Here is a 15,818-nt window from a genome sequence, read left to right as displayed (position 1 = left end):
TCTGGAGCACAGGCAGAACAAGCTGCTTGGGATTTATGCTTTTCTGGTATTCAGTTTGCTTGGGGAGCAGGTGGAGAGGTGAGACTTATACGAGGAAGTCTTAATACTCCAAGCCTCATATCCCCTCTTGTATTCTGTGTTTTTGACAAGTTGCTAAAAGAAAGAATCCCAGGCCAGACGGATGATCTAATTGCAAACTGCATAGGAAACAGTTTGGGCTTTGGGGTGTATTAGTTCTACGGAATAACTCCGATGTGTTTTCGTTATCTGTCAAGTTCTTGCTCTGTGTTTATAGTACAGCACTTTGGAGTTGAGAGAAATTAGAGGACCTTCCCCCCCCCCCCCCCCCCCCGTTAGAAGGACATATCAAATCCTGCCTCCCCTTTTATTGCTGCTTTTTCTAACAAATGTAGCAAAGAGAATGAATATAAAGAACCAAGCTCTTTCTACCTCTTCGTTGCCAAAAAAAGCCCCCCAAAACAAAAAAAAAAACCCTCAAAATACAAAAAACATCAAACCCAGACACAACAGGTTAGAGGAAAAATGTCTACATGAAATGGCATCGGGGCCCTGGGCTCTGGTTTCCTCTGTGACTCTAATTTTATTAGAAAAAAATTGCTGGTGGTCAAACCTACAGACTGCATTTCTCTGGTGACAACACAGTGAGCACCAAAATCAGTTTCTTTACCCACCTGAAATCCAAAGGGAAAAAAAAAAAAGTGTTTTATGTGTCCTGGTGAAAAATAGGAAATAGTGATTGGTCAAAAAAGTCCTGGACTCCACAACGTTATCTGTGGCCGAATTCTTAAAACAGGAAAATGGCTCCAGATATCCCGCCCCCCCCACCCGCCGATATTTACCATCCTGACAAGGCTTTGATGTCATTGATAGAAACAGAGTTCTTATACAGAGGCCGCGCATTACGTTTATTCCTTTGTAGACGTTATCTCTGAATTGGTACCACCCTGCCATTGACGACAGTTGAAGATTCTGGCTGGGAAAACAAAATCCTGATTGTCTAACATAAAGGTAACACATAACACAGAAGGTAAATAATATAAGAGAGCCTGACTGAACCTCCTTTGTTAGTATGTATGGGAATTTAGGTCACAGTGCATGTGCATGTATAAGTAATAGTCATATATAATATTCTCAGATATTATATGCTTATTACATACATGCACAGTGCTTTCCAAGACAGCTACAAATTTACACATGCATCAGCTATCTAAAAACATAGAAATAGGTAAGCCTATTAAGTGGAATTTTCTTAAATTATATTTGAACAATTAACAGGAAAAGTAATCATGTAAAGTACCGCTCTGTTCTTGTACGTATCTACAATAAAATTCTATAAACAGTTGTCTCCCAAAACATACCCGAATAAAATAAAATTAAAAAAAAAAAAGATAACACCCAGTGTCCTATATTTGTATATTTATGGTCATTTCAAAAACAAACAAATAAAAGAGCCCCACTCAGGTGCGTATTTACATTCTTCAAACTGTAGCGGTGAAAAATAATTCTATTAAGTGCAGGACATTCCTAATGTTGCAGTAGTGACATTTTTCTTAAGTCTTCATGAACACATTGCTTTTGTCTTAATGGTGACGCATTCCACGACTAGGAGACAGTTCTCTCGTTGCCTTCATTTGCAGACGGTGGCACAGTCAGGATTAAAGAGCTCCTTGTACAATGGAGGAAAGAGTGTATTCACTATGTCTGGATGTGATTGTTTAAATACCTGCAGCTTCTCCCCGTGCAAGTTGCAGACCGCCGTGATGGTTGGTATCTTGGCTATTAACTGCGGAGTTGGGAGACCAGGGTCGGGTGTTGGGCAGGGGGGGGACGGGGAGTAGGGGGGTGGGGAGAAACAAAAGGGGAAGCTCATTAGTGCTCTGGCTTCTGAATCAGGGTCCTTCCTGGCCTCGGATGAAGGAAAATGGTTTTGGGAAAAGACGTTCACAAAGAAAGGAGGCTCACTTTCAGCTTCTCCTTCCCAACAAAACAAAACAAAACGCACCTCCTACCCCCCTCGGGAAAATAGAGAAGGCAAGCCAGCGGGGCCAAGCTTCCTGAGTCACTGCTCTTAAATAAAATGTGTATGGGAGGTAGTCGAGTTTAATCGATACGAGTGGGTGCTTTGCAGCCAGGCTGACTGAGTCAGAATCCTGGTTTCAAAATAGCTAAATGGCTGTTTGGCTGTGAAATACTCGGTCTCAGCTTTCTTATTTGTAAAATGGGCCTACTCATATTGTTGTGTGCACTGAGGTAATTCATATAAAAGCGGTAAGAACACTATAGGTGTGAAACGCAATTGGGAGCTAATATTATCTATTATTTCCCACAGATTTTTATGATATGAACACGAGATTCTCGGTTTTGGAAGGCGACGTTGTTAGGAAAGGTAGGACCTAAACTGTACGAGGCGCGATCCATAACTGTCAGGACTAGCCTGCCTGAATCTTTCTAGTTCTTTCCCACTGTAATGCATAGAATGAAACCTATATTTAATCAAGAGAGAATTTCAGAGGTCACTGGCACTTGCTTCCTTGAGGCATTTAAAAAACTCGTGGGGGAATATCCACTTACCATTGGTAGGTTTTATTGTATATGTATCATGCAGGACGTGATTTTATTTTATTTTTTTTGAGTTCAAATACCCAGAAGACATTATAAAATGTCCACGGTTTGCAAAATGCTATAACGTTCTTAGAAGATGAACAGCTCTAGCTTTTCACATATTTATAATTTAGGAACATGTAGAATTCATCATTTCATGTCAAAATTAGCTTAAAACCAAGTATCATTGTGATCAAATTACTGTTGGAATCAGATGTGTTCTCATATAAAGAACACTCTCAGAAAAGATAAGCCTGATAGTTTATATAGCTGACCATAGGAACACTTGAAAGTGACGATAAAAAGAAATGAAATAAACCCCATCTAGTCATCAGTTAGGCTCATTGTGCCCCCTCCCCTATTCGGTAATAAGAAGCAATTTTGAGCCTTTGGAGTAAAAGAGCAAATAGATAATTAGTTACTTTGTGGCTCTTCAAAATCAGAAATTTCCACATTCATTAACTTTCCTTTTAACAACTCATGACCATGTAACCACACTATGAGCCATTCAAAATACCATAAGGATTAGAGCTGTTGACATATTCTTAAAGGGGTCTAGAACACATAAAGAAATCTGGGGTGCAGACCTTCCATTTCCAGGGCTATTTAACGATAGGGGTAGCAAGAAGAAATGTGAAATCTTTGTTTAAGGAATGGATGTAAAGTTTTAGACTGAGAAGCCAGACTTTCTTTCCAACATTATGAGTTACTTAAACTCGTAGCAGGCACTCTGCTAGCTGCCAAAATGCTCAAGACAGTATGGTTCTCTGCTTACAGCCACCTTGTGAAGACAGATGTGAGTAACGTTACCACACAGTCGAAAGCAGACTGAAAACCTGCGGTGGGTGCCATGCAGGAATGATCTAGAAGTGGTAGGTAATAGGACGTTCTGCCTTCTTCTGTCAGGCCAGGGAAGGCCTCCCCGAGAAAGTGCCATTTAAGCTGAGCTCTGAAGTAAAAGCAAGAGCCAAACAGACGTTGGGGTCCGTGATATGCCGCAGGGCCAGGCATAAAGATGGCGTCGTGCTTAGCGCGCTGGAAGAATTGAGCAGTGTGGGTGAGCAGGTCTGAGGGAAAAGCTGGAGAGATGGACGGGACCCGAATACGCAAGTGTATGCTAAGACGCTTCGGAAGGGTTTCGGGCAAGCAGGAAAGATGATAAGAATCACACGATCAAAGAGTCACTTTGGTTCCAGGGTGGAAAATGGTGTCTTTTCCGTATTTTCACAGGTAAAGGTTATCCCAGTGTCCACATAGCTAAAGTCCCTTGGGAAATCATCCAAGCTCTCTCAACCAACTGGTTCACACAGACGGAGACTACAATTTGGAACACTTCTTATACATGACGGTCTCCCTGAAATAGCTATTGAATGCGGGGAGGTTTTGAAAGCTTTCTATAATCATCTGCAGTTGAACTGATGCTATGCAGAGCTCCTGAAACTTCCAGATGTGATTCTGTAATGACTGCCAACCTTTACTCTGCATAAGAATCACTGGGGTGCTTCCTAAAAATGCAGATTCCTGGGATCTACCCCTAGGGACTCGATTTCAGTAAGTCTGGGTGGAGCTGAGACTCCACGTTTGAAACAAACATCTCCTGGGATACTGATGGACTGGGTCCATGGAATGGACATTAAAAGACACTATTATAGGGGCTTCTGGGGGACTCAGTCGGTTAAGCATCTGACTCTTGGTTTTGGCTCAGGTCATGATCTCACAGTTTCGTGAGTTCGAGCCCTGTGTGGGGCTCTGCTGGCAGCACGGGACCTGCTTGGGATTCTCTCTCTCCCTCCCTCTTTGCCCCTCCCCCACTTGCACTGTCTCTGTCTCTCTCAAAATAAACTTAAAAAAAAAACTATTACAGAGGTTCAAATCATATAAATTTACAACCAATTTTCAAAATTGAAAAGTAAATTCTGTATCAAATTTGAAACAGTCCTGGGAGCCAAATGGAAAGTCAGCTCCTTTTCAGGAGGCACAGACAGAATCATCATTCCCAGAGAAGGGAGGTTCCATTTGCTTAGCTCTATTAGTTTGTTGGGGGGACCGGTAATGGGATTCCCTGAGTTCCCTATGACACACAAATACAACATAGAGAAGATTAGCCTAGTGATAAAACAAAAACAAAAACAAAAACAAGAGCTATGGGTTAGAAAGCCCAACTGTTGGGTTTGAATCGCGGACCTGCTATTTACAGCTGTGTGATCTTGGGCAAGTCAGTTAACTTCTCAGCTTCCTTATCCCTCAGACGATCCCTACCTCAGAGGATTGTTGTCAGGGTTACCTGGGTCAATCCAAACTGTCTATAGCGGCGCCTGGCACATGGTGGCCATATACGTGTTAGGTGTTATGCTTCTGTTTCCACATAATGTTTCCTTCAAAGAGAGGAACAGTCAAGGCTATGCTCGATCAGGGGGCAAGAACCCAACGTAACCCTTAACTGAGCACCGAAAATGGAGTCACGTGTTAATGTATGGGGAGATCAGCCATTTACTTTTGGTGAAATGAAAAAGCAACATCATATGGATGATCATTTTTTTTGGAGCAATTAAAGTAACTTGCTGATTTAATAAACTGTGATGTATAAAGTAGAAGCCTATATAATTCTTTTTTTAAAATTTAATTAATTTTTTAAAATTTACATCCAAGTTAGCACATAGTGCAACAATGATTTCAGGAGTAGATTCCTTAATGCCCCTTACCCATTTAGCCCATCCCCCCTCCCACAATCCCTCCAGTAACCCTCTGTAGCATCCTATATAATTCTTAAAACTTTTTTTTTTTCCTTTAGTGAAGGGGAGATATGAGAAATTAGATGCATAAGAGGATGACCCTTCTGTAGTTGCTCATTTGCACTGGTAATATTTAGCCATGAGTTCAGCTTTGGAAAATGAATATGGACTCTTGCTTCCTTCCTGCTCCAAACTGGGGTTTAAGAAACGTCTGGTTCGGGTCCTAGTTCTTCCCTCTTTTATGGGATTTGGATCTTATCCCTGCTGCTCATCTGTATAATGGGCCGAGATGGTGAGGATAACTTTTTCTTAAGGGCAGTGGGGCTGCTTGAGCAAAGAGCACCCTAACCTGCGTGCTCTTGGAAGAGGCTGTTTTAGAAGCCTCCAGTCAGCTGTGGAAATAGAAGTTCTGACAGACAGGGGCATCCATCACTCCGGAGGTGGGAAGGGCCAGGAGGCCATGTGGACACAGCAGCAGCACTTGTCAGAGCCCAGAAGGGCCTGGTGGAGGAAGCAGCAGGCAGTCACTTACTTGCTCATTAATATTATGTACCGCAGCTGGGGGACCCCCATTTCAAAGGGAGTTTAGAGCAGCCTCAGCAGCAGTTAATGGCTCAACAACTTTTTAAACAGCTGGGGAGGTGATCCAGAAGCATTTGGAGATGGAGGGGGTAGTCGATTTCAAATCATCATGAAATGTCTTCATGTTTAAATAATCCCCATAGCAGGAGTAGACAGAGGGTCTAGAAAAAGGCATTTTCACCCTCCTCTTTCTCTTATGACCAAACATTTCCTATAAGATAAGGAAGCTTTAGCTTATACCTACAGGGGTTGACCAGAAGAAAAAGCGGCTGTTGGAGAAGGGCTAATAATCCTATGCTTCTTTCTAGGGAGTGGTTTTATGAGAAAATCCACAATTTTATAACTAGTACATTCGATATGGAAAATGGAACATGCAGAGGGTAAAACTAGTGATTTTGTTCATTCGGGCTTCCCGGCCATTGCGATGCCCTCCAACCTGAAGCAGGAAGCCAACGATGGTTTGACCAAAGTGGAAGAAACTTCAAAATCACTGATAAACACAGGGCACATCAAGTGAGGCTAACTATATCCATTTCACTTGCTCACTCGCTTTTCTATATTTTTTATTTTGCTATTTCCTTATTTCTTTATGTTTAGCTAGACCTAGACACATGGATTAGAATTGGAATATCGGATTTGAAATATTTATCAGGTCATAAGCCTTCCCTGCCCCTCCTCACCCCATCCTTGGCATCCATGTGGAGCTGGCCACCTAAAGTGGCAGTGGACATCGATTCATCTGCGGTCGGAATCTGGAATTGGACCGAGAGCCAGCAGCTTACTTTCAAAATGTAGCAGGAACTTCCAGTAAGTGAAGAAGCTGAGAGCTAGCTGTATTTCACCACGTGGACCAGGGAAGCAGACTCAGCTGGTATTCAGGGTGGGGGAGAAGAAGGAAGGCTTTCCGATTCCTGGTTCCAGGGCCAACCTGAATGGTGGCCGAGTTTTCATCCTTAGGTTCCACGAGATATCTCTCCGTTATTTTATTTTTTTCTTTTTGCTTAAGCTAGTGTGAGTTGGTTCCTATTATCACAGACTTCTAATGAATGCACCAACTTCCAACTTGACGTGTGGGAAGTTGCATCAAGACCTCTCTTTTCATTTACGGACCGTTAGTCTAACGGAGAACCTCTGGGATGTCTGGGTGTTAGCATGTGGTGCATGCCAGCAAACTCCGGACGGCTAAAATGGACCAAAATAATCTGATCCTTCACAGGAATTCTGCAGGGGAACCGCTCAGGAACACCACCATGTGTCATCACCACTTTCTCCCTTGCATCTGGCACAGAGCACATGCTCCTAATAAACATACGCTGAGGTGGAAAACTACCCCAGAAGAAAGCTGTATTTCTTGAGTATGGATTCAGAATTTAAAATCTTGAGCGACGTGCTGAATTGCTTTCTATAGTTTTGTCTATGCTTGGGTTCTTTTAAAGCATAAATACCATTGTGAGGAAGCCGGAGAAGCCGAAGTAGGCCTTCTGGGGTGCCCGGTTTCACCCGGGGAAGTGGTTATGTGGGTATGTTACCTTTGTGATCGTTCACTGCGCTATCTACTTATCATTTAAGAGCTTTTCAGCATGTGTTATACTTTAAAAAGCATGGGAATTTTTAAAAAAATTTTTTTTCTTAATGTTTTTATTTATTTTTGAGACAGAGAGAGACAGAGCATGAACGGGGGAGTGGCAGAGAGAGAGGGAGACACAGAATCGGAAGCAGGCTCCAGGCTCTGAGCCATCAGCACAGAGCCTGACGTGGGGCTCGAACTCACGGACCGTGAGATCATGACCTGAGCCGAAGTCGGACGCTCAACCGACTGAGCCACCCAGGCGCCCCCATGGGAATTTTTTTAACGTCTATTTATTTCTGAGAGAGAGAGAAAGAAAGAGCATGCACAGAGCAAGTGCACAAGCAGGGGAGGGGCAGAGACAGAGGGGGAGAGAGAATCCCAAGCAGGCTCCGCGCTGTCAGTGCAGAGCCCCACATGGGGCTTAATCCCACGAACCATGAGATCATGACCTGAGCTGAAATCAAGAGTTGGATGCTTAATCGAGTGAGCCACGCAGGCACCCCAGAAAGCACAGGAATTTTCAAGTGTGAAACAAAGCCCTAGCCAAACAGAAAGAGGAATGAGGAGGCTCATCATTTGGGTAGGGGCTCCCAAGTACTTGCTGGACAGACTGCTCTTTAAAATTAAAGTGACCCCAAATCCCTAAAGCCACCTATTAAGAATTCTAGTATAACACCTAGTGTCTTCCAAGAAGAAAGCAGACTTTAGATAGCAACATTCCATTATTAGTCAGGACATAGTCTGTTTTGACCTCATTGAGAAAACAACGAAGGTCAATGTAAATGACGCTGTGCAGTTCTTATCCATCTCTCAGTCAGGATTTGCTCCATAGACTCTATCTGTGAATCAACATGGTTGTTTGTTTTTTTTTTTTTTTTTTTCTAAATCTAAATCAGAAGTACACCATTAATGTGAGAGTGACCAGGAATGACTCCTTTCAGGTAAAATTTCAATTTGTTAACATGTGAAATAGGGCTGTCTAAGCCTTCCATCTTGTCAGGTTTTATTTACTATCTTGGTTCTGTTACAGCAGAAAGAGAGGCTTCCCTCTCTATGTTGACAGTACAGTTTTGCTGCTGTTATGCTAGAAAGGGCCTCAGGATTTAAGACGTTAGTGTATCTGTTGGCTTGTACCTCTCCCAGCTCAACCCCTCACAGTTCTCTCTGGGAAGGCTAGAGCCTTCCAGATCTGAGAAAATGAACCTCAAAGAAACAGATTTGTCACCACATGGTGCAAACATTGTTCTTGTTCAGGACAATCTCTTTCCACAGTTTACCTGAGCTCTCTCCTGTGTTTTCATTAACATGGTGCAAACTTAGACGACTACCTTATGGATTGAAGGGTTGTGGTGGAACACCTTCCCTGGCAGCAAAGGCTTAAAAAGAGTGGAAGAGAGAAAGCCACAGGGGCAGGTAAGAACTTTTCCCATCCAGGAATAGGAGGAAAGAGAGGAGTGAGAGACATTCTGAGCTTTAGCATAATAACTAGACTCCTCCATATTCTAGAAGAATTAGAAGTTCCGTTAGCACGGAGCTGTATGTTTAAAAACACCCAGGGGGCGCCTGGGTGGCGCAGTCGGTTAAGCGTCCGACTTCAGCCAGGTCACGATCTCGCGGTCAGTGAGTTCGAGCCCCGCGTCAGGCTCTGGGCTGATGGCTCGGAGCCTGGAGCCTGTTTCCGATTCTATGTCTCCCTTTCTCTCTGCCCCTCCCCCGTTCATGCTCTGTCTCTCTCTGTCCCAAAAATAAATAAAAAACGTTGAAAAAAAAAATTAAAAAAAAAAAAAAATAAAATAAAATAAAATAAAAACACCCAGAAGGGTGGCGTGGCCCATCTATAGGGCATGACAAGGCACGAGCAATTGAACACTGTTTGGAGAAGTGCATTGAAGGCATGGTCGTCGCTGAAGTTGTGGTAAAATAAAATGGCACTCCCTCCAGTCCCTGCATATGGCGAGATGAGTGAGCTTGGGGGTCCGACTTGCCCTACGAGCTCTCCACGCCTTTCCATTGGATATGTGTTGTTACGGAGTCTGTTACTTGTAAACTTCTCAGTACAGCCTGGGGCAAGAACATACCTTCAGGAGGGCTGCGTGTCTTTACAGGAGTGCTAGGAAAAGTAAATATACTGCCTAATATCTCACGACTCTGATTATCCAGGAGACTCAACAGTAGGGGCTGAAGACTTTACCAAACAAGCCTCCAGCTATGGCCTGACCCAGAGGCTGCACTTAGGGTAGGGCTGGGATGTGAGCAAGTCGTCCGGATCAAAGCCCTGCCTTTGGCCATGAGTGTGCTGCCACAACCTGGCCCGAACTAACTTGGCTCCTTTGTTTCCTTCACCCTCTGTCCTCTGGTCTGAGCAACAAAAATGGCAGATTTAGTGACTTGTCATAAAGGAAGCCCAGAGGCCAGAGAATGGAATTGTCACCAGTCTGCAGCTGAAATAGTCACTGCACCCTGGCAGTGGTCATGCTGGTCTCAGCTGAGCGGAGAAGGAGAACCACAGGAACAGGAACTCCCCCAGCACGCTCCTCTCCCAGGAAGTAAACACCTCAGACTGAGCCACCACAGCACCCAAAGCACAAGGTGATGGAGCCCCGGCTGAAGGCCTGACAGGAATGCTGAGCTCCGGCCGGGGGCTTCGAAAACACTGTGCTCTTTGCAGCTTTGGGGCCAGAATATCATCCTAAGCTAGATCACTGTAGCTTCAAGACTTTGAAGCTTTAAGACCTGGTGAGAGCAGTCTATTTCCTTATTAGCTGTAATGGTAGAATTACTAAAAAGTCCTTAAAATGAGTCCGTTGCACTGAGTATTAGAGGATGAATGAAGATGTCAGGAGCAAGCTTTGTTTTTCTCTCTTGGAGTCAAAGAACATTCTACAGAAGGGACCTTAATGACCAGCCAATCCAACCTACTCATTTCCTAGACAGGGAAAGTGAAACTCAGAGAACAGATGGGAGCTTAAAAATATATATGTTGTGGGGTTTTTTTTTTTCATTTTTTATTTTTATGAGCTTAGCGAAAGTGACCAGTGTCCTCTTGTTTCCTGGCTTTTCAAATCCAGGATGCAGACAGATCTAACCATTACTCATAGTTCAAATATACCTTGTACTTTCTTACCTCTTATCATTTCCCTATCACTTAGAATGCCAAACCCCATCTCCTCAGCCCTCCCACTTGCATTTTTAAAAAATGCTTATTTATTTATTGTGAGAGACACACAGAGAGAGGAAGCATGAGCAGGAGAGGGGCAGAGAGAGGGAGAATGAGAGCATCCCAAGTAGGCTCTGTGCTGTCGGCCCAGAGCCCAACGTGGGGCTCCATCCCACAAACTGTGAGATCATGACCTGAGCCGAAATCAAGAGCTGGGTGCTTAACCAACTGAGCCACCCAGGCGCCCCCAGCTTCCATTTTTTGCGTTTTCATCCATTTGTGATTAACTCCAAAATACCACTTCCAATAAAAATTTCCCTGCCGAAACAGAATTTCTTCCGTCCACAGCTACAACAATAGCACTTACATACCGTACCTATTATGGACGTGCAGCTTGCTTGCACGTAATACCACTCAGTCCTCACAATAACCACATGACCTTGACACTATCCTTAGTCACATTTTACAAATGAGGAAGCTGAGGCACAGAGAAGTTAAGCCACTTTTGCAGGGTCACTCAGCTAGGAAATGGTTCTGATGGTTTATTATAAATATGCTACATACCATCACGATGCTGATAAGGAAAGGAAAATAAATTCTCCAAAAGGGTTTTTTTTTTTTAATATAAATAACTAAATCAACAAAATGATTACTATATTGGGATTGAAATCGTCTAGTGAGTGGATACAGAATTCCTGAATTCTCATACCGTCCCTAGGTCCAAGTTTGGTCAAAAGGATAAGGCACGGCTACTTGAACTTTCATTTCAGGAAGTGAGCACGGCTGAAGTGTGGTGGAGACTGTTCTTTCAGGATGAAGCCCAGTGACTGTATCCGAGCCCTGCCTCTCTCACCTGATGTCCGTTACATTCCTTCAGGGGCAAACTGGTCGGCACTATAAAAAGTCTTTGCACATCACCCAGAAGGCAGATGTACCCCAACTATCCAGACTTGAATACCACAGTCAGGTATGCGCACATTTTTCTAGAGATGGGTTTCATGATGTTTGCCAGGCTCCCCAGGGGGTCTATAAATAACAAATATTAAGAACGGTTGGCACTGTTATAGAGGCACTGTAGAGGCCGAAGAGTTCCATGGCTATGAAGGCAGAAGGAGAATTTCTGCAAAGATGAGAATTTGTGGTAGGATAGACAAATAAAATGATTTCTTTTAGCGGGCACGATGAGAGGGCGTGCCTATACATCGATAGCACAGGGTCCTCACAGGGTTAAAGCAGTCAGGAACCTGAGACACCCATCCCTCCTGCCACCCCAGCCCTTGACAGCTGAGGAACCTGAGACTTAGACAAATAGAATGACTCGGCCAAAGCCACAAAGTTCAGGACTGGGATAAACTACAATCCAGCGCTCATTCTGTTTCATGGTCCCTCCAGCTTAGCTGGTGGTCCCTCCTTAGTTTCATGGTCCCTCCACAGAGCATCCTATTAAAATGCTGACTTACAAGGAGGGGCCACACAAACCCCTATATCTACACATGACTTGTGGAAGCAATGCTTTGTCATCTGGCTCCAGTGAACTTTATACAAGAAATAATCCTCTCCTAACTCTTTCTCTGCTCCCCAGTTTTACAACACTTTATAAGAATAGGACTGAACTGTGTACTTCTCCCCTGAAAGATGGCGAGTGGAGAGGGGAGGTGACCCACAGTCAGTGTTTTATTTTTATTTTTTGTTGTCATTAAATATCTTTCATGCTTCAATTTCTGTCTCCTTTCTATAGCAAATGCCTCCGACTGCCACCCTTAGAACACCAGGAGGTAGAAGATGGTGTAAGCGTGAGAATTTATGCACTGTAATATCTTAAACCTCAAAACATCTGTACAAAAGCAAAAAATGATAATCCTCATTATCCTCACATCAAGGCCTTAATTTTTTTTTTTAACTTTTTTTAACGTTTTTATTTATTTTTGAGATAGAGAGAGAGACAGAGCATGAACGGGGGAGGAGCAGAGAGAGAGGGAGACACAGAATCGGAAGCAGGCTCCAGGCTCTGAGCCATCAGCCCAGAGCCCGACGCGGAGCTCGAACTCACGGACCGCGAGATCGTGAGATCGTGACCTGAGCCGAAGTCGGACGTTCAACCGACTGAGCCACCCAGGCGCCCCAAGTCCTTAATTTTAAGATGGCAAATATGGGGAGGTCTTTGGGACATCCAAAATGCAGGAAACATCCCCTTCCATTAAGTGGCCAGATGTATTTATGGTATATTCTGCAGAGCGATTATAGAAACAGATGCATATATTTCTATAACCATCTTTTCTGCCCAGGAGATCTGCAAGCATGTGGAAGGTTTGCCTTAGACCCAAAGAAAACTGAGGTGCAGAGACCAGGTGATTTGTCCTTGCTCACATAAAAAGTAGAAAGTTCTACCAAAGATAACTATCACTCTTCACTGTAAACTGAGGTGTTCATTTTAATAAAAATGTCACCATAATGAAACAGCATATTTGATTCATAGAGGTTTTTTTTTTTATAGGAGCCTCTGTATGTGTGAAGTCATATCTGATAATATCTCAGAGAGAGTCTTCCCCCTTTTTTAAAAATAAAGAACTTTAAGAGCAAAGTGGGAGGGTTTTAATGTTTATAAATATAGACTAGGATTCCTATCATCTTTAACCCAGAATATGCCCCATCTCCTAGTTGCTTACCGGCTAAAAAAGTCCAGTTCTTAAGAAATCAAAGATACTTCATGATCTAAAATAATGCTGAGTATCAATCATGAGAATATACTTCCTCTTATGAGGATTCTACTCCGGTAAACATCTCTTCTTAAAGATCACTATTGTTAATTAAGCTGAACCGAGAAATTGATGGCATTTTGCCCCTGGGATTCTTCACCATTTTGAAGGGACCCCAGGGCATATCTTGTGTGAAAAGATTAGAACTGAAGGAAAATGTACAAGTAATCAGTCTAGTGTTCTACTCTGGGAAGGACTCTGACTTACAAGACACCTGAGAGGAAACCAAGCGGTATCTATTAGACTATGACCAATGCCAGGGAGCTCACAACCTCACCATGGTGTACCCCTCTGGTCAGCAATTTTAATCATTAAAAAAAAAATTTTTTAATGTTTATTTATTTTTGAGAGAGAGACAGAGCGTGAGAGGGGGAGGGGCAGAGAGACAGGGAGATGCAGAATCCGAAGCAGGCTCCAGGCTCTGAGCTGTCAGCACAGAGCCCGACGTGGGGCTCGAACTCACGGACCACAAGATCATGATCTGAGCCAAAGTTGGCCGCTTAACCGACGGAGCCACCCAGGCGCCCCTCTTATCATTTTATAGTTCTCTTATTTTGAATAAAAATCTACTTGCTCTTAACTTTGGCCCGCATCTGACTTCTGAAGTGACACAAAGTCTCCTCCTTCATCACATGTCAATTTTGAAGACTTGATTCCCTGCTTCATGCTTTTGTTCTTCAGATAAAACGCTCTAGGTTTCTTTGCTTGTCTTCCTATGCCTGGGGTTCAGATCCATCAATATCATCCTTTCCCAAGAAAGTCATTCTCCTCTCAATCTATTATAATTTACTAGTCTCCCTTTTAAAATGGCCACCTCAACATTTATGTACCTTTGGTAACTTCCAGAAATTGTGCTGCTGATAAATGCCTTTGCTTTATAACTAGCCCTTTTTGGCCACTGTGCTTTGAGTGGCCACAGCTCTGCGATCTGAGGACGTACCTTTGCCAAGGTCTCGTCATCCAGGTGATTCTTCTGAATCACATGTTGAAGTGCAAAATAAATTTTTTCCTGAAGCTTCTGGACCTTCCTTGGTTCTATCAGCCAGGCTCGGTCTGACAAAGGAAAAGAATTAGGTAAGAAGGGAGGGGATGTAACCTTTTACCTACATATATAAGTGCTTAGTTTCCGTTTACATAACCGCACATATTTCATAAAAAATACCCTGATGACAGTAATGCCAGATACACTGACACAGGAAATGAGGATGGAAGTAGTTAGAACCCAATGGTTCCGATAAACACCAGTATTTTTTTTTTTTTTTATTGCCTGTGACCCTTTACATCTCTCACTCTTTTTGGGGGACATATCCTTAGATTCTCTCAAAGTAGAAGTCAGTGACTTATGAAGAAAATGAATTATAGAAGTAAGAAAATCTGCACAGGACTGTTTTTTGTATTCAGGATTCCCCTTCCCTTTTTAAACTATAATTCCCCTTCCCTTTTTAAACTATGCTATAATTCATAGAATCTGCATGTATCAATTTCAAAAATTTAATGCCCCAAATTTAACTAAGCTGTTTTTCTACATGGAATTTTAAAATGGTGGATAAGATAATCCCTCCTTTCCTTCCTCCCATCCTACCTTCTTTTCTTTTTTCCTTCCAACATCCCTCTCTTCATTCCCTCCCACCCCCTCCCTCCTCCCTTCCTTTCTTCCAAGGAGCTTTATATGCCATGGTGACAAAATTCAGCCCAACATCAATGCCTCAGGTTGGCGCTTCAATGAAGAGACATCTAGAGTCTCCAAATGATGAACAAATACTCATGGAAAAGAACTTGGAAGTGATCCATCTGAACACAGTTCAGGTCAGGCAAGAAACTCAATTCTGTAATCCTAGACAGGGTAAGGACAAGTCTAGCCAACAGTTAAGCAAACCCTTACGTAAGTGAGCACAAAAGCCTTCAGTGACAATTGTCAATCAGAATAAATTAACTTTCCTTCCCTCTCCCTTCCCTAAACTATCTGGAGCTGAACAGAGCGTGGCTATTAGGGTAAGAACTGGGGGAAGGGTGGAGTCTGGCATGAGATAGAGCAGGACGTCTATCTGTCTTTCCTCTCTTTTTGAATGTGACACTAGGCCAGGGTGGCAGACGAGGTATTTGAGAGTTTCAGAAGCCTCTGAGTGTGGGTCTGCTACAAGGACTGGAAGATTTTCCACTAGGTAGAGTAAGAAATGTCCTGTTTCCAAACCCAGCAGAATTTGATGGCTATAGTATGTTCTGTTTGGAAAAAGGCTTATAATTCAACTGAGTTCTGACCTATAAACAACAGGCTTGCCTTACATCTCGGGTAATTATCTTCATGGATTATTTAGGTTTGATATACCATGTCTTAAGTATTTGCTGCTAGGAATTTACTAGCTTATTACAAACGTACCTAACAAGGACAGTGAACTTTG

The 15,818-nt window shown here is 43.1% G+C and overlaps 1 protein-coding gene across 1 annotated transcript in view; it reads right to left on the bottom strand.

Annotated features, from left to right (window-relative positions):
* Positions 1–576: 576 nt before the first annotated feature.
* The window catches only part of RORB (RAR related orphan receptor B), a 193,087-nt gene continuing 177,845 nt past the window's right edge, over positions 577–15,818 (bottom strand). The window contains exons 9-10 of the mRNA XM_042912015.1: positions 14,360–14,472; positions 577–1,804 (exon numbers count right to left, since the gene is read on the bottom strand). Coding sequence (XP_042767949.1) covers positions 1,649–1,804; positions 14,360–14,472 — 269 coding nt within the window. The 3' untranslated portion in view covers positions 577–1,648. The remainder of the gene's footprint in view (positions 1,805–14,359; positions 14,473–15,818) is intronic.

Source organism: Panthera leo, chromosome D4, assembly GCF_018350215.1.
Source record: "Panthera leo isolate Ple1 chromosome D4, P.leo_Ple1_pat1.1, whole genome shotgun sequence".
Lineage (NCBI taxonomy): Eukaryota > Metazoa > Chordata > Mammalia > Carnivora > Felidae > Panthera > Panthera leo.
Note: the sequence above shows the minus strand (reverse complement) of the source record. Positions and strands in the feature narration are given on the sequence as shown.